Source organism: Paramacrobiotus metropolitanus, unplaced genomic scaffold (genome assembly GCF_019649055.1).
Source record: "Paramacrobiotus metropolitanus isolate TYO unplaced genomic scaffold, Prichtersi_v1.0 Parri_scaffold0000005, whole genome shotgun sequence".
Taxonomy (NCBI): Eukaryota; Metazoa; Tardigrada; class Eutardigrada; order Parachela; family Macrobiotidae; genus Paramacrobiotus; species Paramacrobiotus metropolitanus.
Window position 1 is genome coordinate 2,457,018 of NW_026570225.1, and position 25,462 is coordinate 2,482,479.

Genomic DNA, 25,462 nt, shown 5'->3' on the forward strand with positions numbered 1-25,462 from the left:
CCACAACGCGAGAATCGATTACTAACAGAAACGTTTATCGGCGCTTTTACCTAGTTTCATACCTCGAATAGATTTCCTCAGTGTGTACAATATTCCTGTGGGCTCATCGGGATTAGGATCTCTCGAAGGGTCACGTTGGGTTCAATGAGCATTAGCCGTGGCGCTCGTTTATCCACCGGTTTTGTTTCCTCTTCTCGTGGCGTCGGCACAGCGGCATTCCTTAAAGTTGCAGGTGTGAGTGCACTGTGCAGATGGGCTGTTGGGTGCCCTATCCCACTGCCGGGCTGATATATACTTCTATGCCTGGAGCCGTAGGCTTCCTGCCGTTCGCTTCCATTAAAAAAGCAATATGCGTATGAAAGATCGACTGCAAAACTGTATTGTCAAAAAAATGGTGAAAATACGTAGAATAGCATAAACGCATAAAAAATCTTGCTTCCAAGAGAAAAATACAGATGGCGAATTTTTAACTGTTGATAATAATTTGGCATAAAAGTGAACGCAGTCAACGCACCTCGATTCGATACAAAAATAAAACTAATTCTCCTCAGTTTCTAGCTTGCTGGCCGAAGCGAAAAAAGCTGTTTTTAGCATTAGACACCCGACCCGATTGACCAATTCTATTGATTTCCAAAGTTGAGTCGGCATAATTACCCCTACAGCGAAATACAAACCGCCTATTTCTTAAACTTGAAACAAAAGCGAGTAAAGTCATACAATATTACAAAAATAAAATAACCATCTATTTGTGCATCCAAACCAAAGCGCACGGCAGTTCCCCGATCCCGACACTGAGATCTTCGATCATTGTCAGCCATCGATGGGACGGGCCCGCGCTCAAGCTCTGACTCTGACTCAGACTCTAACCGCTCAAACTCTGACTCTGACTACTCAAAGTCTGACTCTGACTGTCCAAACTCTGACTCTGACTCTGACTGAATAACCTAAGAATAACTTAAAAAACCTAAGAAACCTGAAATCTAAGAAACCTGACTCTGACTGAATAACCTAAGAATAACTTAAAACCTAAGAAACCTAAGAAACCTAAGAAACCTAAGAAACCTAAGAAACCTAAGAAACCTAAGAAACCTAAGAAACCTAAGAAACCTAAGAAATCTAAGAAACCTAAGAAACCTAAGAAACCTAAGAAACCTAAGAAACCTAAGAAACCTAGAAACCTAAGAAACCTGCAGAGTCAGAGTCAGACTTGGAGCGGTCAGAGTCAGACTTTGAGTAGTCAGAGTCAGAGTTTGAGTGGTCAGAATCAGAGTCAGAGTTGGAGTCTAGGCCGATGGGACGGGGGCGTTAGGGGCATTAGATGTTTCACAATACACTTGGGTTGGACATGAAAGATCTCTTTTAGTGCACATAGAAAGTTAATGTGGATACTTTAAAACTCCCCCCCCGGCGGCCAAAAATCGAAAAAGGAAGGGTCCCCCTCACCAGCCCCCCCCCTCCTGTGTCAAGCGGCTGGTTTGTTTTCGTAGACTTGCACTCCAACACTCGCGTCTCGATCAGGTCTTATACTTACTCTTTATTTGAAAACCGAGACATCCATATATCAATAAATAAAACCATTACAAGCAAGCGAAAAAGTAGACTTTATAACATCCAGATTTCATTTAGCTTTTCCGCTTCGCCAATTGTGCCCATAATTGAGGCCGCATTGCCTCGTTGTACCTCCAATGAGAGATGCTGTCGGAGAAATTCGTGCGAGCGCTTTTCTCCAGAGTGGTTCCGCAGACGCTTTCCTAGCTCCTTGATAAGGGCGATAGCCGATGGTCTCCACGCCCCCATTGTTTCGAAAGCTATTGGGGGGAAGATGTATCGACTATCGACCGTTCAAATACGAGTAAAATCTGGATTTCTTTTCTTCTGCCTGGATAGCGGCCGCTCCCGCATTTGTCGAAGTGGACTTGACATGGAGTATCGACGCATGTAACATCCCATGCCAAGCACATTCCCCTTTTCCATGCGAAGGTTGTACAGCCGTCCGGACGTCGTTCACTCGTGTGAGAGGTGCCGCGTGGTTCAAGTTTAGCTGGGATACCAGCCGAGACGAAGGCGCGGCATACAATGCTGTTGAGAGCACCGTGCCGCGGGTGGCTGCCGGCCGAGAAAGGGCATGATAGGCCGTGATGAGCTGCATCACAGCACCTCAACATATAAATCTCTTAAGGTCTTATTAAATTCCAAAACCAACGTCTACATTTCTAGAGCGAAAACAAGGTTAAGTTACTTGGTGATATTAGCAAACGATGGTAGCGGTGTGCCTTTTGTTTTAAGTGAAAACCAACTACACCATTAAATTCAGCGCATTTTTTTACCTAGAAATTTAGTTTGAAAACTGGAGAAGGTCAAAACAAAATTCTGACTGCCGAGCCCCAGGTACTCTGAAGAAACCGCGGGTGGCAGGATTACAGTCTGTTAGAATATATTGGATAATGTACTGACTACACGTATCCTATAACGAACCAACACACTTCCCGTCGTATTGTTCATTAGACTGATACACGATGTTCAAGGAATACATGTTACTGACAGGGCGGAGGAGCGGTCTCATTAAGACTGTACGTGTACGAGTATAGACTGTCACTCTACGGTATCTTCTGTAATTTTTCTATTTTCTATTGAGGGACTGCTTTATTTATTCTGCTCGTCTAAGTCAGTTTAGTTTATTTACTTTATTAAATATTATTGAGCATATTTTGCAAAGGATGATCAAAACGGACTTCCCACGGTTGCACGGTGACCTCGCGAAGGTCAGTTGCTTTTGTATCGGATGCGCGTTGTGTAACGGACAAAACGTGTAAAAAACCTTCGATGAGTCCGCGGAAAATTTTCAACAAATCGAGTTTGCGTAAGTACGTGCCAGGAAAGAAACTGACGCGCTTAAGTGAAACTAAAAAAAGTCAAATCTAGTGCATGAATGTGAATTTAGATTTTAAATGGTTAATGTATTATCGTGTCAAAAATATTTTTTTAGTTTTGATTTCGTACATGTGTATGCGTTTTCATTTTAAACAAACAAAAGGTTTTTTATCTGTGCGTTAATGCTGTTGCCTGTTTGGGTAATGGTTGCGCTTCGATGTCCAAGAGCAACGGTTACACGGACAGGTCAGCTGCTAGCTAATCAAACCATTTGCTTATTTAGGCGTCGTTACGTCCCGAATCTCACGCGACTGCACTTGCACGCGGCGTAAAGCATACATAGAGCAGCTCAGGTCTCCAATTACGCTTTCGTGCTCTTTAAAATAACCCCATTAACATTGCATTGGGAGAGGTCAGTTGCTCTGCGTAAGCTTTACGCGACGCGCAAGCGGCAGTTGGGTAAATAAACATGACGCCACGGAAGTAAGAGGTAAACGATTTGATTGGTAAGCCAGAATTCTGGGATGGATTTTCAGCTTATCCGTCCGTGTAACCGTTGCGCTTCGATGTCGAAGCGCAACCGTTTCCCAAACTACGAGTAACTCGTTACACTCCTGCACAGATCAACAAAACTGGTGTGTGTTCGGACCAAAAGTAAATCCAGCGACCCAAATTCACGCTCCAAAAATCATAATCAACTTTTCGACGTTATACCACATTTACCCTATTAAAAATGAGTTTTTAGTTCCACTTCGGTGTTCCGTTTTTTTCTCGACACGGAAGCGTACTCCACTTACTATTGGACTAATTCGACGATAATTTTTTCGCTGAGTCATGGATAGTTTTTACGCGTTTCTTCGTTACCCGACTGCATCGGTTACCCAAAAGCAATTGACCTCTACCATTTAAAGGGACTTGCAACGTCAAAATTTAGATGAAACATTCAAATTTAGAACTCAATATTCGCACTTCATATCCAAAATATGTGCAGCTATGCGAGTAACAAGTACAATACCTGCGGCCCAGCTGAATTAAACCGTTTCTCTTAATAAAAGAAACTAATTTTTTTAAGTCTGTTAGGACATCTCAATTTCGATGTTTCGTGCTTACTCTGCACTTATCCTGAAGTTCGTTATCAAGCTGGCAGAACCTGCTAACATGAATAGGATAACATCATAACTGAAACATTTGCAGCATAGTCACCTGGAGGAAACGTTCTTTAACGGGGCAGGCATTCATTTATCACAACGGCCGCATGCAGCAACTTGCTGATTAAATAAAAAAACTTCAGATTTCAAAAAATCTAAAAAGAAAACGCAAGCAAAAATATTAAAACAAAAAAGCATAAGAAAACCTAAGCAACTAAAGCCAAGAAAGCCTAAAACACTTAAGAACGCTTAAGGAAATTTAAAAAACCTAAAAAAGAAAACATGAGAGAATAAAAATATAAGGAAGCATGGGTAAACATAAGAACAACCAAGAAACCTGGGGGAAAAGCCAAGATGGCTAAAATGTCCAGTTGCCGAAGTGAGCGTTGGCCGAAATGATTCTGTGCGGCCGGTTAGAATGATTTCGAGATTAATTAAGAATTTTTTCAGTGAGAAGAAGCAGTGAGGCCAGGTCAGGGCACTGGACCCTCCCTTCCAGCTACCCCGAATCGGGTTTTTGCTTTCAAATGCTGCATTCTAGGTGAACTGGATTGATAGCTACTGAGTAGGTAAATTCGAGGTAAATTTTCTGATAGCGAATTCGCAATCAGGGAGTCCAATTTACCTAAAATCCAACATTTGAAAGCAAAAAATCGAATAAAAAACTCCCTTGAGAGGACCGCCTGGGTAACTGGAACGGAGGATCCAGTGCCCTGGACCTTCCCTCACTGCTTTTAAAAAATTAATAATGGGTTTTTTTAAAAAACTGACAGCGCTAATTAATTTGTTTGAGTTTAAGGAAGCCAAACAGGAGAAGAAAATTTCATTGAAGATGTTCTCGGGATACCTGACGGTAAATGTGCAGATCTTATGCCTAGGCGAATTTAACTCGTTTGGGCTTGAGGGGGGTCTCCGGTGCTCCTGACTCCTAAGCATTACCCTAGTTTGCTCGCCAGCCTGTGCAAATGCAGATGCGAAACTGTGGCAAAGACACTTCCACAATCCACAGTACACGTTGTTGACGTTAATAGTACGAAGTATACATATTTATTGTCGTTTAATAAATTAATGAATTTACAGTATCATCCAAGCGTGATATAGCCACACGTCGCCATACGATCTCGTACAGATCGTTATATTCCACACGGCACAATGCATCGCTATGTTCCACAAAGAAAGTAAAACGGCCGTCGGCTTCTTGTCAAGAAATTTAAAATATTTTACTGTTTTTCGCAAAATTTCTAACAATTTTTGTAGCGAAGACGTGCGTCGGCTTCGCGCGAAAGTTCTGTTTCTCTAACTGAGTACATGATGCAGCCTTACACCTTGATCTTTAACATATGCTGCACGAAATTTGGAATTATTCTATTTCTCATAGAATTTCTGGCACTTTTACAGCGGATTTGCTCGTTGGCTTTGCGCTTCGCGCGAAAAGTGCCAGTGGATAGTGATGTACCTACTTTTGGATCCGCTGCCCTGTTTTACACGCAAATTGAAACAGTTTAAGTGTTTTTAAACATCTCAACCACTGTCTGCAGCAGAGTATTGCGTCTTCTCTTGGGTGTTTTGGACCATTTCGCATAATGCTCATTACCCGAAAAAACAAGCTAGAAATCGGCAAAATTTGTTGGAGTACGTACAATGGTCACGAATTAGCTTTACATTTCGTACGCCGCCCCTCCAGGGGTGTCCATCATTGCATCATTGACTTCTCACTATTTTAGGCCCTGGAACTTATGGCATCCACGGTGACTCATTAACAGGCTTATCTGACCACGGGGTCTCACATAATCAAGTGGGCAAGGGCCAATAACTAGAGATGTCACCAGAACATTAAGAGCATTTGTTGCACTTCAAATCAACAAAATTGGGTGATTAGAAGCTGAGATCATTGTCCGGTAAGGAGAGGGCGGGAATCGTGGCACAGATGATCAGTATTCAATATACTATTCATATAGGATAACTGTTGGGTGCCGCCGTGCCGTTATCGCGAACATACTTTGTCCGACTAGGGTGCGATGAACATCCGGTTTTGCCATAGCTCCCAACGCTACTGGCATGGGTACAGATATACAAGTCAAGTGCCTGCTTTGTTTGCAAAAACGAAACGCGCACTGTACAACGTACATAGCTAGGGTCATAGTTGGGTGTTCATCGCACCTGTCGTGCAGGGTATGTCTAATTTTACTGTAGTAGTCTACAGCAGCCAAGGGTTCTCGTAACTAAACAAACTTCTGTTGTTGGACAAATAAACGTAAGCCCGTGGTAACCCACCAGACACCTGACTAGTACTGTATATCCAATGGCATCCATGGTAACAAATTTTTCTAATTCGTAATTAAGCAAGATTCATGATTAAAAATGTGACTGCTGGACGCCAACGGCGCGGCGCGCTGAACGGCTCCGTATGCCGATCCCTTGTTCCAGCTGGGATTTCGGCAAAATTGGAACCACGTCGCATACGTCCGAACGACGCCCCGAGGGATGCATCTTTGCCAGACAGAGAGGGATGTGCTTACTTGTTAGCGTGGGACGTCACTTGAGTTGTGACGGTGACGTCCCGCGCTAAGCACATCTCAGAACAAGTCAACGGCTGCAAGCGCTGGTGCAGCGGCGTTGGAAGCGGAAGCGAAAGAAAAAAAGAAAGGCTGTATTTGTATTCGGCAGATACATCTTTGCAACGATAGCTTTCGAAACAATCGGCCCTTGGGGACCGTCCGCTATCGCCGATTCGCCATTAACAAAGCGCTAGGCAAACGACTCGAGCAACAAATAGGCCGACACCCGCTCCCATGAAGGCACCTTTGTACGCCAAAGATTGTCACTGGAGATACAGCGGCTCTCTGACACTTCGGCTACCAGACAATTCGGCCGCCCGTTCAATTCGGCCGTAAGAAAACCTAAGAATTCTAAAAAACTTAAGAAACCTAAGAAAAACAAAAAATATCAGGCAGCCGAAGTGTCATGCCCCCGAAACGGCAGGATACCGTACCGCGATACGGCTCGGTAACGCGGCATCAGTCATGGGAACGATGGAAGGAGCAGAAAAGTTTAATGAAATTATGATGTTGTAAAAAATGCTGATGTTTTTTACTATTATAAATTTACGTTGCACCACAGGTAAAATAAAGAACTGCTGGATCAAGCATTTGCGTGAGAGACGTGCTGCCAGACACATGGTAGTATGTCTGCTGTCATTGTGTCACATTCATTAGCAATTTAGCATTTAACATTAGAGAGAGCTATGTACAGTCTGCTGCCGTGCTCTTTTGCATACGAAGTACAATATACTATTTTAGATTAAATACCATTCATCCGGCGGTCCCAACTGGCATCAATCAATTCCCACGTGATAAGCAACTGCAATTAGGATAACCTAGTTAAATTAGCCTGCGTACTGTTGACAGCGTCACCAAAATGCTATAAACAACAATTACAACATTAGGAACCGTAAATTAAATTAGGGATTGTTTCTTTGTCTGCATCCAGAGCAGCGAAATTGCGATTAAGCCTATGTCACGAGCACATTCCTGTCGGCGGCCTCGAAGAACACGCTGTAACACCTTTCCAGTTCCACAAGCTAATTATTTTTTCCATGGCCTTTTGCTGACCGATAAGAAATATAGTGGAGAAATGTAGATCCAGGACTTTCACTTTATGCTGCATTAGTAGGTGCCACAAAATCATTTGCAAGGTACGCCGCGATCGTTTTGAGGGCGTACAGGTTTATCATATCCCTACCGGAAACAGTAAGACGTTAAGTTGGAAGAATAAAAACTGATTTGGTAGGTTTGCTGCATCCAGAACACCAAAATCTGTACCGTCGGATCTATAACACAATGCAGGAATAGGAAGACAGGCTTTGAATCCATTATCCAACATACAAGTACTTAGTGTACTGATCACTCCCGTCGGATCGCGTTACATTTCGGCTGCAGAGGATCACTGTACGTAGATTTCGAAGCCGTCTACGTAGGGTGTTGTGTCATATACACTAGCGCCATCTGGCTGAGTCATGCACGAGTTACTGGCACTCACACCCACACACGCACCCTCTGCGTGACTGTAAGTACCTGTCATGCGGTCATGCGACGCATGCCTAACTTGTAAAGTAAATTTAAGAATGGAGGGCTAATAACATCATTAATGATTAAGTCACCTACTCTAGAGCAACGGTTTATTGTTTATTGTACTCCATGGCGAATTTTAACGGGGCACGTGCCACCCCCTCGGAATTTTTTCAAAAGTGGGCAGGTAAAGCCTTTAAAGGGGAGTACTGATTAAAAATTAATGTTAACCAGTTTTGCAGTTTTTGGGCAAAATTCCAGCGATTTTCTCGCCAAGGCACATTCCGCGGCTATAAATTCAAAAAAAATTTTTTTTTGCAGAAAGGTTGAACAACTATCTAGGATCCTTAAAAAATTATTTGATGTGCCATGGTCAACAGGGCGTGGCAAAAAAATTTAAAATTAATTTCTACACTGTGTTATAGTCTGTAGCCCTGTACCGTGCACGCAATGCACCGCATTCTAGGTTATCTTCTCTATCTCTATACATTCATAGCGTAAGCCTTAGCAAAATTCCATTCGTATCTCCCTTTTGCAAACGATTCACTGAACTAAACTTTGATGTCTATAGATCATTCAATAGCAAAATAGCGCTGAGATCATAGATTTGCAGAAACGGGTTAGTTTTCCAAACTATTCAAGACTAAAAAGAAAATTTCGAAAAGGCTTGACATACGAAGTCTATGGGAAAAGTTAAGAACCCACCACTGCAGAACCCACCACGTCACCACTGTCTCCCACAGATGCACAGAATGAGATAGCCAGAAACGCAGTTCTACAGTTCCGCTGAAGCGTTACACAGAGTCAAATTCAAACCTTAGCGCATGTCATTCGGCAGCTTTTGAGCTTATTAGTTTTTCATTAAAAGTCAGTTTCGAGAAAGAAAATATAAGGGTTGAAAGAAAATTTTCAAAAGCGGGGACCGCAAGATCTGCAGATAAAGTAGATGCCTGCCGTAGCGGTTTGATCAGTTTTAAATTTCCAGTGCTGTCACGGGCGGGTGCGGTTATCTTTGTTGCCGAATCTCGTCTGCAACGAGTTGATCAGACCCTCTCTGGGAGCAAATTTTTCGAAACTTTTGTTTTCGGAGAAGCAACGTAGTACGGTTTAAAATTCGTTATGTATCGCATGGTGCTTGGTTATAAAATGATTATGCATTACATCTTCACAATATAACAGACAAAGGGGTTTGCAACTTTGGGATACGGCCAGGGTCTTGGATTAACTATGTCATCCACTTCCTGGTTACAGCAGTAGTAATCGTAATGTGACTAATGTCTGCAACATAATTATTTTCAATGCGTAAATGTTGCTTTGCTATCTGTAGTCTAAACGCCGTATAGGTAGACCATCTAATCAACATTTACAGTACACACAACATTAAAATTATTTTAAAATTTTATTGCAGTTGCTGGGGCAATAGCGGTTCCGAATCAATTGATTGCTATCAGCGGGCAGAGTAAATTTAAAAAGGGCAGAATGGGATGAGCAGACATAATTTTGGGGATAAACTCGAGCGGAATTTGCTTGATGGATGATCAGGTAAAGATTAAAATAATCTGTTAGAAAACTGAACAAAAATCGTAACGTTTCCGGAATAAACATTTTAACTTTTTGATGGTCGAGTTCTTTCCAGTCAGTGGGCCCGAAATACTCAAACGTTCACACAAAAAGAATCGGTAAATTATGTTATCGGTAGAATTGTGAACTAATGGATAGCTCAGAGTAGCCATTTGTCAGTCAGGTATAAACAAAGCGTAAATTAATTGTCCTTTTGTCATTACAGTATTTGCCAGTGAAATTAAATTATTTTACGCTTCATTTTAACAACGTTAATTTTGCAGTAATGAATTAATATTTTCTGCAGCAAGTATTCCAACGTTGATTTATTCCGCGCAGTTTGCGCGGGGTCTACTAGTCTCTTCTCTATATAATAATCGCGTAAGCTTTAATCTTTGTTGAGTTCGCCAGCTCGATGCACTGGACCAAAATGCCATGACCATGTATCATTCGATACCCTTAAAGTGTAGATTTGCCATCACAAATCCGTTTCTGGAGAAAAGCAAACGTTTGAAAGAAATCCTTCAAAAGCCTTAACATATAAAGTCTATGGGGGAAAGCTAAGAACCCACCAGTGCTAAAACTGACCAGTGACCACCCCACCACTGTCTCAATAGCTAACACGCTTTTTGACAATTTCGCTGACTCTGAATGGAACTTCAGATTACTGCGTCGCCGTACATGCCGATTGTACATTTCTGATCAAAGTTTAGACACTGAAAAGAAAATAACTGGACAAACATGGCCGAAATGAACTGGGACCGTGGGACGATTCTCAAGTCTGTTTTTAAGTAAGTGACTTCCGTGGTGCCCGGGTGGTGGTTTTGCGCAGTTATGCTGTAAAGTGCCTTCATGGACGGGCGCGGTTCCCTTTCTTGCTGAACTGCCGGTGATTTGTAAAAGCCGATTTTTCGAAATCTGCAGCTTTGCACTTTCCAATAGAAAAAGCTGTTTAAGAAGCGCAAGGGGGCAACTTGGCATCTCTAAGGTTTGCATCGAAAAAACAACAAGCTGTTCGCTCGGCTTGGTACGTGGTGATCGAGACCGTCTTATACATATTATTTTAGTGCGAAGCACCACAGTGGAGCTTCGAGCTAACAGTAAGGGAAAATGCTTCATTATTAAGTAACAAGGGACTTCTGGAACACTCGAAATCATTTTTTTAAATTTAATATATGGCGTAATAGAAAGCGGAGTAGCAAACATGCAAGAAATTCACGTCACAGTTCCCGATTTTGAAAAAGCTAAGAGCGGAGAAGGAAACACAATGAAATGCTCACGTCTTGGATTGCCGAAAGTGGTCTGACTGTGTTCTGTTGTCAAATCAGTAGTAAAAAAGGTGGCTGTCACTCCATTAGTATGCCGATTGTTAAACTGGGATAATTATAAAGGGCAACAGTGGTGTTCGCGGTAAAACTGGGATTCGAAGTTAGTAAACTGTTGACGTGTTGTGCAGCTTCAAAAATCGCAGAATGACAAAACAAGAAGGGAGAACAAGTTCTAAAATACAATAACTTATGAAGTCTATATGCACCAACTGCACGAATTTTAGCTGATGGTGACTGATCTGGAAATAAAGAAATAGGGCGGAAGCTAATGAGAAAATTTGTCCGGTTTTGGGGAGAAATATAGGTACATTTCAGTCTTTGGTCATCTCTGCACTCGACTAAAGGCGAACGCAGGTTTCCATGAATTCTATCGTAAACTGTGGTCTCTAGTGTATAACAGAATTCTACGCTTCGCTCATAAAACCTACCCATGATCGGTAGGTCCTATACTTATGTACCTGCAGTTATGACTTTTAATTTTTGCACTGGGTCATGATTTGTCCATCGCATTATTTATGCCGCGCAATTTGGGGGTCAGCTAGTAATATCATAATCGCGTAACCCTTAATCTTTGTTGCGTCCGCCAACTCGATACGCTGAACCAAACTGCCATGACTATGTATCATTTGATAGCCCTTAAAGTGTACATTTGCCATCCTAAATCAGTTTGTGGAGAAAAAGATACGTTTGAAAGAAAACTTTCTAAAATTTTAACATACAAACTCTAGGAAAAGCTAAGAATCCATCACTGCTAAACCCACCATCCCACCACTGTCTCAACAGCTAATAAACAAGCTTTTTGGAAAATTCCGCTGCAGCTGGATGGGAATTTGCGTTCCATAAAAAATTATTCGGTTGCCGTACTTGCTGTTTGTGCATTTCTCATCAAAATTTAGTACATGATGACTGAAGTTGAAAAAGAAGAAAAGATTGGACAAACATGTTTTTCAAGTACCTGACCAGTGACCGTTATACTATAAAGTGCCTTCACGGGCGGGCACGGTTGCCATTCTTGCTGAACTGCCGGTGATTATTTGTAAAAGCCGATTTTTCGAAATTTGCTGCTTTATAGTTTTCAGGAGAAGAGGCTAAAAGCACAATACCTAAAAGAGCTGATCACAGTGAAAAACCAAGAATTGGCCAAAAAGTTGTGTGAATCCTTAGCCGCCTTTGCGAACATAATGCTCCAGGGGGCCATACCCCAGGAAATTGCCGACAAACTACACGGAGGAAATTTGTTCGCTTTCAGGAAGAAGGACAGCGGGATTCGCCCCATTGTAGTGGAAACGAGTCTACGACGTTTGGCCTCCCGCATCGTATCTTTTAGGTCGGGTCATTTGAACAACGAATTGCGGCCCTTTCAGTTGGTCTTTGCCACCAAGGGGGGTGTGGAAGCCGCAGTCCATGGCGCGCGCTACTTCTTGGAAACTGCAACAACATCGGACAAACCACAGGTTTTCCTTAAGCTGGATGTAAAGAATGCCTTTAATTCCCTTGACCGAAATCATATCATGAAAGCCACTGCAGAACACTTGCCAGCGTATAACAAATACGTGTGTCGTGTGGCAGTGACGCAGTGTTATGGCGCACCGACCATATTAATGCACGGCAAATATAGAGTGTCATCGCAGGCGGGCATTCAGCAAGGAGACCCCCTCGGCCCGCCTCGCCGCGTCCGATCACTTCGGCCGTGTTACATTTCGGCCGTACAGGTTCACTTCAGCCAACGTTCATTTCGGCCGTGGCTCACTTCGGCTAACACTCAATTCGGCCAGCGCTCATTTCGGCCACGGGACATTTCGGCCATCATAGGTGTCTTGAGTTTCCGACGTTTTCTTAAGTTTCTTAGGTTTCTTAGGTTTCTTAGGATTCTTAGGATTCTTAGGATTCTTAGGATTCTTAGGATTCTTAGGATTCTTAGGATTCTTTAGGATTCTTAGGATTCTTAGGATTCTTAGGATTCTTAGGTTTCTTTTAAACAAGAACTGCTAAAACAAATTGTGCGTGCAAAATGATAATTATGAACGCGGCCACTTTTATGATTCAATGGTTTTAAGTAACCGATAAACTTATATCGCAGGTAACATTTTCTTGTGAATCAAACTAAAATGAAGAGCGTCGGCCGAAATGTACTGTGGCCGAAGTGATCGGCGGCCGAACTGAATGACGGCCGAAGTGAATAACGGCCGAGGTGAATGGCGGCCGAAAAACTTTGGCCGAAATGAACGCGGCCGAAATGAAAACGGCCGAAGTGATCGGTAGCCCGATGTGTGCCCGCTTGCAACAGTTCCAAGCGCAGCGAGCGCAGATGATTTTAGGCCAATTTCCTTGTTATGCAATCTGTCAACGGGTGGTTGAACGCTGTGTGCAGATCCAACTGATGGACTGCCTGAACGCCAACGGTGTGCCTTCCAGTAGCCAGTCTGGATTTCGCCAGGAACACTCATGCGAACTAATAAAAGTAACGGAAGCGTGGAATCGCGTAATGCAATAATGGCAGGATAACCGCAATAACCTTCCTCGATCTGAAGAAAGCATTTGACTCACCACGAAAGGTTGTAATGCCAAAACTGCGGCAGACCGGAATTGAAGGCACTGTTTCAAAGTGGTTTCTTTCCTGCTTAACTGGCCGCCAGCAAAGAGCGAACACCAGCAAGGGCGTGTCCCACTGATTACCGGTTGAATCAGGTGTACGGCAGGGGACAAGACTCGGTCCCGGTGTTGTTACCTTATACAAGAACGACCTTTTGCAGAAGGACATTAACAGGTGTGAAACTGAGGCATTTGCGGGCCGGATGACATAATCATGCACGCAAGCGGAAAAACGAAGGTACGAGCGACTGAACGATTAAATGGCGGCATAATTGCCGCATCGCAGCATCGCGATTTCTGCATGCAGTGGCAGAAAGAAGCGGAAGTAGTGGCTCTAAATGGTGAGCATTTGACACTCAAGCAGCATGCGACGTACTATACCTTGGAGTCGAACTGGATTAAAATCCAAAATGTAGGGTAAGTAGTTCCAGAAAGCGAAGCGAAACATGAACTAGGACATCCAGAAGATTATACACTGTCAGCATCCACCAGCGAGTTACCCCTTGCCACGCCTTTGTCCAGCCACACATAAGTAATAGATTACTATGCGTTGGCCTGGTCAGCGGAGTCTTCGGGCGAGCAGGGGAAGCTGATTAAACGGCAACACGTAGTCTTGCGGACCCTCACCGGGACAGGATACGGGTAACGCCGAAGCTGTACGGTCAGCTGGGAATCACCCCAGCAGTAACACGATGGCGCCAAAAGTAAGCAGTGTGGCTATATAAGATTCGGAACCGGGACAGAATCGTGATGCCGTTGTATATGCTCGACTTGGCTTCCTTTCAAGGACACGAGTGCCAGGAACCATCTTCGCGCTGCGAAGCGCATTGGCGCCAGCGCTCGGCTGAGCATAGAAGCTGCCTCAAACTGGGAAGGACGACCTTGGGATGCGACTAAAGCAGTAGTTTGATAGAATAATGGATAGCAGGGAAGATATTTTTAACTGTGGCTCTGTCAACTGTACCTGGCTTTTTCTTCACTCTAAAACACTTCTGTAAATAGGTATGCTGGTGGCTCCGTTGATCCCCCTGATTTTTGTATATTATTGCGTATAATTTTCCAAATTAATTGTTTCTTGTTTAATCGTTTTCTATCTATGTTGCCATGTGGCATGTGCTGACCAGAAGCATGAGTGCCGCAGGGTTTGTCTGCCATGACCATTACAGTGTTTTGCATGGATCGCCGACATGTGCTGTACATGTGCGGATGCACTGGATAGTACTTCTCAAAGTTTGCGGAGGCCTGTAAAGCTGAATAAAGGGCACCGCGACATTTCGCCTAGGACAATTAGTCGAAGGACATTTGATCGTAGACGTTTAGCGGCAATTCATCTCGCCACGCGACATATCGTCACGGGGCATTTCGCCGGCAGGACAGCACGCCGCTAGACATTTCTTCGCGAGGCCGTTTTGAGGAAAACTCTAAGAAAATTAAAGAAAACTTAAGAAACCTGAATGAAAGAGGAAGCATAATAACATTTAAGTGAACATCAGACAACAAAAATTAAAGACCACATAAAAAACCTTAACATAAAAGCAGGAAAACATAAGCAAGCAAAAAAAACATAAGAAAACCAGAAAACATGTGAAAAATAATCGCATCGATTTCGTTTGCGGTGAACTGCCGCGATCAAATGTCTTTCGTCAAATATCGCGAAGATAAACCGTCTTAAAACTTTCCCAGTCTCTTTGTCGCTCTTCTGGATGTGGACAGTCTCCAGCTTTTGGTGATCTGAAACGCCGAATTCAAGGTCCGTCATACCACGAAATTAAACAGGTAAGCCTATTACGTATATCTTGGCTACATGAGAAAAATAAATAACTCAGTTATCCCCTAATTGCTGTCTTTTCAGTTGGTGAGTAATCCGTCAGCCTCTCTGTTACTTTTGTGCAATTACTGTACCGTCTATTGGAAATTGGCAGCTGTACTTAGTACAGGAGTTGTTGGAGCAAATCGTCGCGTCTCAGTCGAAATCGAGAGGAAGCACTTGGACTTCGTTTAATCTTCGAAATTCTGTTCCCTATTGTTAGAAAATGGCGTTCGAAAACACAGCGTGAAGGCATGCTGCTTTTAGTTTTGATCATAGTAATTTTAATTGAATTTGTAAAATTTTTTGTACGTTTATGTTGTATGTGCGACGTCGAAATCGTTCGTTGAATGGTGTACTTTCTCATGTAATTTCATGGCATGATTTTTGACAGATTTTATTTGTTATTCATTTTTTGGGTGCACAATGCAGCGTAGACTGTGTCGAAACCGGACGGCGAACGGTATTCTGATGTTCTATTAAAACCTACGAATGACCATTTTCTTGCCCCAACACAACCGTTTTTCCGCGCCAATACTGACCCATCGTGGGCTCAAAGTGCGTACAAATTAATGCGCGAAAATGTTCCCCGAGTAACGCAACCAACGATCAAGGGTCTGGTCATCTCGGGAAACCCCGCAGACCAGGCCTGGATGTATTGGGTGCCCTTTTGTGCGACCCTAAAATGCGACCCTAAAATGCGACCCTAAAATTGCCGGCTCATCGCGCAAGCAAATTACTTGTTTAGAACTGGGAGAGTCAAAACAATTAACTTGTAAGTTGCAAGGGCCGGTTCCGTAACACTGCACCTGCGTGTGACTGCAACTTCTTCCAGACGTTAATTTTCCACAATCTAATACTCCCGTGACAGTCACAAGTTTCACTTCCAGCCCTTGTCAGCTGATGGTAAGATATGTTATCTATGTATATAGTATCCGTATAGACGTTACATACAATACAATAACATACGCGCACACAGTAACAATGGTGTTATTTGGTGCTTAAACGTTAGTACGGAACCATAACTTATATTGTGCACTACATACAGTTTGCAGGTCAACTATTGTAGCTCATTATGAAGTGATTGTATGTTACGCATTGTGCTGTAAAAACATTCAAGTACTTTTCTTTATTCCGGATTTTGGCTTGTATACAATCCACCTCCCGCACCGGTGCGGGAGGTGGATTGTTCCTGCATAAGAAAGGGCATAATGATGAAATTTTGAAGCAGTATTTATCCCCATTGCATCGCTTCGTGCGTGCAATGGGGATCGGTGAAGGTGAAGGTGAAGCGTTGGCTGCGTGCACAGGTGACCTTTTTGAGTCCGCACGGGAGCTGGCTGCGTGCACGGGAAATCGTCACAGATTTTGGCTTGTATACACGGTTTCTACATTTACATTTGAACAGTTATTGAATATTTTTGGATTTTACTTTCTAACTTATAATTCAATAATTGTTTTTGACACTGGTGGCAGGGTCGAAAGAAGCCTAACCCGGAAAACCTAAAATTTTAAAAATTACCTTGATTGTGGCATACCATAAAATAGCGGCTAAAACGGCTGAAAAATCAGCCTTTGTTGAATACAGTCTGAAAACGTACATCGAATATTGGAACTGCATAAGCAGATGCCTGCAACTGACGATAATTCTATTAAATCCAGATATTCGACGAAGCTGGTATGGACTGAATCGTGGAGAAGCAACGACTGCTGACTGGTTACTTGGAGCATCTGCTCAATGCTGCTGTTTGCGGGAATCGCAACGGTTCACCTCCCCTGGTAACGATTTTCACCCCAGCTGATCCAAAGGAGCGCGGCTCCTAGTTATCTTTGACATTTCGGACACCGATCAGAACATTAACCATGAACTGGAGCGGCGTGGGGTTGTGGTATGCGCAGAGTTTTGATTAATGAATGTTCAAATGGTGGCAAATGCCGGCAAACTGTTTCAGTGCGATGTCCGTGAACCTTGCGTACTGAGACTGGCATCAGCGCCTTTATATAGTTTTTTCACCGATCTTTACGTTTCATTGCGATTTTACAAGAGGTTTTGGCGGCTTTGGAAGACTCGCCTTCATAAACTATAGTCAGTATTGATCGACGGATACATACTCAATTTTACCCATATCTATAATAATAATTCTATATTACCATACGTATACGTACAATGGGATCGACTGGAATTGTCTCCTTGTAACTTACCTAACTTTAGGTTAGGTTTTGTAAGTACTTACGACATTTTCTCTCAAATACAGATTGTGTTCTAATCCTTCTGCACACATTCTCTGTACAAAGACAAATATCCCTATTCAAACTGGAAAACTTGAAATAAAAACAAAAGGTGACCACTCCGTACACAACCTTTTGCACTACATACTTGTACCACTCATTCCGTGCACAACCTTTTGTATTTAAAAATAAAAGGTAGTGCACGCAGATAAAGGTAGTGCCGAATGTTTGGGTGGGTTTGGGTGTGCAACTGATGCTCCGCTTTCGACTCACATACCTTCGACACGACGAATGCATCTCCATTTGCTGCATGAGATGTCCCTTTTCTCATATTTTATTTACATAAGAAAGTGATAATATTACAATTTAATTACACGGCTGCCCCGGATTGGCAACCTCTACGTAATTTTATAGTGTTCTCTGCGATGACTTTCAGAGTAACCCTTCTAGTTAGCAAACGGTAGACAGCCGGAGTACTGGTGATCGTCGGGATCAATAAGTTGTTCCCAGACATGCCAAGCTCCTTTCGCAAATAAATGCTGTTTTAGGTATATCGATTTATTTTCTGCGACTGTTTAGCCGAGACACGCAACCGAAAAAAACTGATAATATATGTATAGTTATGTAAGCACGGCGCTGCGCGTATATTGGCGAATATAAGAAATTGATTAGGTGATTCAGGTTCGTTTGACTGTTAATTACAGTACTTCGCGAGGCCACTACGTAACTGAAGGAGCGTAACTGGTCTTTATATAAGTATCAAGAAAGATACAATAGATCTGTATTTTGATCGGCCGCCCCGTGCAACATGGCTAGCAAAAAACCGCCAAGTATGTAAATTACAAAACCGACATCACCATTAAAACCGACATCACCATTAAACTCAGCTTGTTCCAAAAGGGTCACACGTGCATTTTGTTTTCAGAAATGTCTGTCCCGGGACAATCGCTCGGATGCCGGTACCGGTACAGACATGAGTTCAAGGTGACCTACTTGAAAGACCATTTACAACATATTGCTGCGTGGACTAACGAATATTCTGATTATCAAGGAACTAGATCTATAATACAACTACATAAAAATCTGAGGCAACGAGATCGGGAAAACTATAGCATATCGGAAAAAACTGTAAACGCCATTAGATTCAGCATGTTCAGGAACTGTGTCACATGCATTTTATTTCTTAAAAAAATTATTTAAACCCGTCCCAACGATGCCGGTTCCGGCGAAACTGGCTTCCGTAAAGCTTTCTAGGTGACCTTGAGATTACTACAGTGCTTAGAACGTTTATTAAAGAACCAAATATGTACTATAATAAATTTGTAGTTATTTTGCAGGCATGCTAAATTTTAACCGCCTGATTGCTATTGAAATGTTCAAAGGTTCAAATGTTCAAATGCCTAAAAAAATCCGATTGCCGAACCATGTTTGAATTAGCCCAGGTTTCGAAGGAAACAAAACTCAGTGAACAAACCTGCTCTAGTAGTGAGTGACCCAGCTACTACCACTGTTCAGTGAACAAAATGAAATCGCTTGGTGAGTGATAACCGAGCAATAAATCGCTAGGTGAACAAAATTGCTAGGTAAGTGAGTGACCGAGCTACCACCACTGTCCAGTAAACAAAACCGCTAGGTAGGTGAGTGACCGAGCTACCACCGCTGTGCAGGGAATAAAATCCCTAGATGAGTGAGTGACCGAGCGTCTAGACTCTTTACCTAAAAGTTTTACAATAACTGCTAAGAAATTAACTAATTATTGAATAACTAGTCAGTCAGTGAATTTAGTAATTAACTACTTAGTGAATTTAGTCAGTTTACCGAATTACTGTAAATGCAATGATTTGTTCAAAGCGGCCGTGGATCACAAGAAACGCGAAGGCGAAGCCGAAGCGGTTTCTTGTATTCAAATAGTGTAACAAGTAATCGAACTGATTGTTTTTTAATTACCTTCAAAAAAAAGTTACGATAAATGTGAACTGAAGAAATTCATTGGACTAGCACCGAAATTTGATGGCAACGAAAATCAAAAAATTGCAAATATTAACTGTATACACTCCATTTCATTAATTATCTGTAATACCGAAATGATCAAAATTCGAAAAATTTTATCGTCCAGAAGCCTCCATAAAAGAAAGGTGTGCCGGTACATGATACCACACTGATGTGTTTACAAGCACTTAAACTTTCGTTTTCGCGCGCTCTAATAAATTGTAAATACATAAGATTTCCAAGGAAAATAAATTGTAAAAGTCATTTTTAAAATTGGAAAAGAATTGTGGAACCCTGATTCAGGGTAAAACTCTAGTGGCCATCAGCCAACCTGCTGGGAGTCAATCCGTTAAATACATATCATCACAAAACAAACTCAAGCTTTAATTTTAACGCTTCAACACTACAGCGCCATGTAACTACATGCCAGTTGGCACTGAAATTCGTCCGCGGTATTTATACCAGAGCGGCCGCCGGTAGTCTGATTAACGCATTTAATGCCAGACTGCCAGTTAATTAGCGGAGTTTTCATAAGTTCCGCTGGTGACCATCAGATTTCGCATGCTCACCAAAGAAACATATCTGTCACGACTTGCAAAACTCAAATATGTACAGTTGTATGCCGCCTGGATGGAAACCTTGCCAGTGTTCCCACAGGATTTGCATAGCCAGTCGCGACGTCCGGTGTCATAATTGAAGCGCATTTAATTTTCGTGACTTTGATTTCAAACTCTGCGCGAAACGCTTGGACGTAAACAAAGAGGGTAGGTAATTGACGTTTTTCATAGATGCGTAGATATTGATAGATCATACATTCAATATGTGAACGAATGCCGCCGCAGCAGAAAAACTCATAAATCATATTCCTAAAGGCTACGAGTAATTATGAACCTTTGTGTGCATCCCTAATTGGTGGATAAATTCGAACTAGACGCCCGTAAAACACCGGAAATCAAATGCCATCGTTATAACTCCGTACTCGGGCTACGCATAATTGCCGAAGAAGGATGGTAAAAAAACTTCCGTTGGATATCTTATGTAATATGTAGATTGGAATAACTGTATAACCGTATACATATAGTGATGTTCCGGTTAATTTACGTGGATGCTTTACTGCGTTTTTCCAATTCTTTCTTATTGCACGCATTACGGCACAGTATGCAGACTGTTGTGGACACCGTATAGTATGTATTTACGAATTACTGTAATGGTCTGCAACTCGGTATACAGTCCTCAAACTTGGAATCTCTAATGTGCGTATTCAAAGTCTGGTTAAGCTTCCGATAATACGAAATGCTATGTGATTACAGAGTAGGTGGTAAAGCGGCATGTGCGAACAGTTGTATTTACAAGCTCAACCTCGGCCTCCGGCCTCGGTTGAGAATTTTTAGAATTGAAGAAAGCAATGTGGTAGTTTTATAAAGGCTTAGGAAATTAAACAGCAACCACAGCAAAAAAAAAGAGTTTTCCTTCCCGATTCGGGTACAGAGGGTGAGCCACCCACATTGGCACACTTTTGGTAGGAAATTATTTGTGACTTTTGGACTCGAGTCCTGTTAAATCCGCTGATGCAGTTTTTTCCCTTAGCTCTCTGTGAACGGAAAACAACTAATTTTCCATGAAGATTTTGCGCACACGTGGCATAAAGTGACCACAAGTGTCCGCGACCGGCGAAAAAAACGCAGACAAAACGTTTCACTTTGTATTTTTGTTTTTAAATGATTATTAAATGAAGCAAGCATTTTTTTGTCACATTCAGTTTTTAATTTTAGAAGATTTTAAGGGCTATATGAAAAAGTATAATGTTGTGTGAAAACCTGTTTCAGGATCCCGAGGGAAAAAAACAAAAGTATTAAAAAATTGGGGATTTACACTTTCAATGAAGCGGCTGGCTTTTGCAGTGGGAAACTCGTGGCAAAAAAACCGGCGATGCCGATTTCGCTTTGATGTAAAGAAATAATTATTTAGACAGGCTTGTAGAAGATATTCTATGAAATTCCGGACGAACGGACAATTTGTTAGAGAATGGCAGATGTTTCTGGACTTCCGGTCAGTTTTGGGAGCCGACGTCCAGAAAAACTCAACCATGGCTTTGATCAAAACCGAATTACACTTATCTTAAAGAGAATTGATTATTTAACATTTTAATGCATTTCGTATGTACTGATCGGTAAAGGGGGAATTTTAGGAATTTGTTTTGCGAAAGGCATTCCAGTTTTGAAACGCACTGTTTTACTACCCCGCTCCAGGTTTTTCTTCCTGGATTTTGAAAGGCATCCTTTACTAAGCTCAGATAAATTTATCAAGTACAAAATACCCCAGGCTATCGGGTAATGTTTTTGAAAAAGTTGTTGTAGACGAAAGGAAGTTTTAAAAAATCAGTTTGTGCAGTGTGCCAATGTGGGTGGCTCACCCTCTGTACGTCAAGTTTCAAGGTGAGATCGTGTTGCAATTACATTGGATAACACTTTAACTTGGCTGATACAGTAAACGAACATATGCATAGCTAAGATTTTTAACAAGCCCAGCACGGATGAATATTCGCCGATGACTATTAAAAAATTAATAAGTAATTCTAAGGATGTGTTGCTTTGCGGTCGCTTACAGACTGTCATAATATTAATGAACCCGTACGTATGTTTAGTAATATTATGATACACTTTACATAAGTTAATCGAAACACGGACTGCCTTCTTGTACATACAGTACATAACTTCCAATGATGACTAACGCAGTGATGACTGACGTGTTAAGTTACTTACATAAATTTTTTACTTTGTATTGTACTCGTACTTATTGTTAAGTAGCAGCTCAGATATTGCTACTGTTCTGGGTCAAGTTGTGTTAGAACAGTGTGCATTTCTTATCGCGTCCATGGTAACAAGCTTATGATTGACCACTGGACCTAGACAAATGATTTGGGCAAAACGTCAACAATCTTGGATCCACCGCTACACCTAGAGAGTTTTGATGTACTTTAAAGCAACAAAATTGGTGAAGTATAAGCCGAGATCCATTGCCTCAAAGGACAGGGCCGAAGTCCTGCCACAGATAATCAGTATTCATATAATTACACGATTTATGTCCACTAGAGCGCTACCGAGTGTGCTGTGCAGGTAAGTACTAAGTACAATACACGTATTGAATAATTCCTCGGTACCGGGTACGTGTTATTGGTGTTAACATATGCAAAGATGGTGCAATAACAGGAGATTTGCACGAAGTTTCTAATTTCTGTCACATATTTAGAAACAGTTTTAGTAATTTTAATTTTGTAGTCTAAAGCAAGTATGCCATTAACCCGCTTTCAGCGCCTTAAGGACAGATTCAATGATATTTTGCTGATAGATTGATAATTTCAGTCGTTTTACACATCCTCGCAGCAACGTAACAATTTTGTTCAAAGTGTTTTTATCATGCACTTACGCGCAAGGACAGGTCTTACACTCTTTTTAAGCTAGTAGCGCCGGTCGTCCATCGTTCGCACAACACTCTCCGTCCACACGACATTATGACATCAGGCCACTTGAGTCGGCCGGTGGACGTCGGCATTCGAAGTGTGAATGCTTCTATCCCAGTCAATCCCAGATTCCCCAAGCAAACTACAACACAGTTTCCTCGTACTTAAAGTCACGGGATAAACAACACAACAAATCATGAGTGAGAGTAAATAACTTTGATAAAATAACACTGTTATAACACTTATGGTGTACTACAAAAGTGTTTCTAATATGCATCAGGTTACGGTAGCAGGTTGGTGAGCAAAAAAACATGATCACACCATAATTTATTGCATGAATTAATTACTATAATAGCTGCTCGACGCACAATGAACGGTTAAAGTGTAAATTTTCGAAGCGTATAATTACAAGCAAACGCACGCGGCTGTTGATTCCTGAGGAGCTGCGAGCAACAGCGGATGCCGGCGAAATGGTATACTACTACTGAACGGCCAATGCGCACAATAAATACCCCTGCCGCTGGTAGTAAATGGGAATTGGTGCGGCTGCGTGTAACCAAGGACCCAATGATTATCTGTACATCGCTGTTTTTAGTGGCTGAAATCGTTGCCGGCTTTTCTGCTCGTTTTTGGCGCGTAATATGCCGCATGTAGTAACCTGAAAAATCCCTGCTGTTAAAAATAATAAAATACGAATCGTGGCATCAAGCAGTAAGTACAATATGTATTTACCCATTTACAGGTATAGGAAAGTAGGTATTAGTTAAACGTCTGACGCTATTAAGGTAAGCACAACTGCACAAGCTGTAAATAATTCCAATAATTTCGAAAAACAATTCATAAGATCATGATTCAGCATTTCGGCTCGCATTCTTCTATGTGCCTAGGAGCGAGATTGTTCAGAAATTAATAATGGCACACTGGCAGTAGGAAATTGCCTAGCTTGAGTCCATCCGGAAATTTGTTTGCATTTAATCCGCTTAAACATTTTGTGCGAAAAATGAGAAAATGGTAAAACTACGAATCAACCGCACTGGACAGCATTGGTAGCTCGATCACTCGTTCACATAACGAGATCCGTGCGGTGGACCTTTATTACGTACTGTAACCGTGCGGTGGACTACAATACTTCTATACATAATAATGTACAGTCTACAATATACAAGACATACACAGTCTAACACAGAATACACAGTCTACAAGAAAAAAGCCCTTTTTTCTGCAGCTGTTTCTTTCGAGTATTACAGTGTGTATTTCTAATTTTTAACAGAATGTTGGGATCGACGCAAGCGGTTTTGCATCTCACAGTCAAAGTTATGCAAATGTAGCGAATACAGCTTAGGACAAAATGGTCGCATACCCAACATCTCCACATTCAGAACGAATGCAGCGCAGTGCACTGTACGACTGAGTTCAAAATATCCGTTTCGTACAAGTGCACTGCACTGCCTGCGTACAGAATGCTGGGTATGGGGCTATGCGACCATTTAGTCCTACATTGTAAGCGGTTTGCTTGCACCGGGCTAGTAGAATTAAATATCTGAAACATAGTAAATTGTTAACAAACAGCCTTTAATTTTTTAATTTTTTTCACAGTTTTTCAAGGTGAAATTTATTCTAGCGTTTTATATTCACGAAACCGCTTGGTTCAACCACCTTAAAATGGTACTGTAGATTACAGTACTCCTATCGAAATTTACGGTACCCAAGAATTCATTTATTGCGCATGTTTTTTTTACGAACACTACCGGTAAGCGAACGAACGCTATCAATAATTCATTCATATTCATTCATACTTATATGTCGGAGTTGCAAGCATCCGCGTAAGGAAGACAGTTTTTACGCATCTGCTTACGCAAGAGCTAAAGCGAATTTAGCGAATTTCAAGGCAGACCAATCTGCTTTAGCTTTAGATAGGCAGACTCTAGGACCGCTAGGTTACATCAACTTATTAAATTAAAGTCGCGAGCGGACGTAGATCAACCCGCAACTTGAGCTTTCATACCGAAGATCAACTATACGGAAGCTGGACTGTGCAATCTGAAATAAAGCTACTACTGGCACGGAAGTGACGGAACGTACGAAATCGTATATCACCATCTGACAGCGTTTTGTTTGTTCGGTGCAGGCTTGCATTGCAGTAGTTGGCACTGGCAGTGGCACTGCAACAGCGGAACACTCGTGTGTCGCTGAGTCGACTATACATCGCCATAGGCCCAGACTCCAACTCTGACTCTGATTCTGACCACTCAAACTCTGACTCTGACTACTCAAAGTCTGACTCTGACCGCTCAAAGTCTGACTCTGGTTCTGAAGGTTTCTTAGGTTTCTTAGGTTTCTTGGGTTTCTTAGGTTTCTTAGGTATCTTAAGTTTCTAGGTTCCTTAGTTTTCTCAGGTTTCTGAGGTTGTT

At 42.0% G+C, this 25,462-nt stretch overlaps 2 protein-coding genes across 18 annotated transcripts in view; both read right to left on the minus strand.

Annotated features, from left to right (window-relative positions):
• Positions 1–8,998, minus strand: part of LOC129580883 (uncharacterized) — a 50,488-nt gene extending 41,490 nt beyond the window's left edge. For 2 of the 14 annotated variants that reach the window (XR_008689391.1, XR_008689392.1), the window contains exons 1-2: positions 7,841–8,983; positions 7,328–7,756 (exon numbers count right to left, since the gene is read on the minus strand). The gene's annotated coding sequence lies outside the window, so the exon portion shown is untranslated. The other 12 variants (XR_008689395.1, XR_008689400.1, XM_055471623.1 and 9 more) reach the window with 12 other exon arrangements.
• Positions 8,999–14,666: 5,668 nt separating this feature from the next.
• LOC129581211 (uncharacterized) lies at positions 14,667–25,086 on the minus strand. 4 transcript variants are annotated; one of them, XM_055472170.1, is made up of 4 exons: positions 23,784–23,867; positions 23,461–23,709; positions 23,037–23,193; positions 14,667–15,297 (listed from the first exon to the last, which is right to left on the minus strand). In XM_055472170.1, exons 1-4 carry the CDS (start codon positions 23,785–23,787, stop codon positions 15,210–15,212), a joined length of 498 nt encoding a protein of 165 aa, XP_055328145.1. In that variant the 5' UTR covers positions 23,788–23,867; the 3' UTR covers positions 14,667–15,209. The 4 variants fall into 4 exon arrangements, 2 of the variants coding, with proteins under 2 accessions (XP_055328145.1, XP_055328146.1); XR_008689466.1 differs by lacking the exon at positions 23,784–23,867 and adding an exon at positions 24,848–25,086 and having other exon boundaries at positions 14,674–15,297; positions 23,018–23,193; positions 23,473–23,709; XR_008689465.1 differs by having other exon boundaries at positions 14,674–15,297; positions 23,018–23,193; positions 23,473–23,709.
• Between the last annotated feature and the right edge of the window lie 376 nt (positions 25,087–25,462).

Excerpts from the sequence above, each read along its gene's own strand:
- LOC129581211 (XM_055472170.1), bottom strand. Across the intron at positions 23,194-23,460 it reads ACAGCCGCGTGCGTTTGCTT|TTTGCTTGGGGAATCTGGGA; the intron begins GTAATTATACGC and ends ACTGTGTTGTAG. Across the intron at positions 15,298-23,036 it reads GCTACTAGCTTAAAAAGAGT|ATCACCAAAAGCTGGAGACT; the intron begins GTAAGACCTGTC and ends TCGGCGTTTCAG.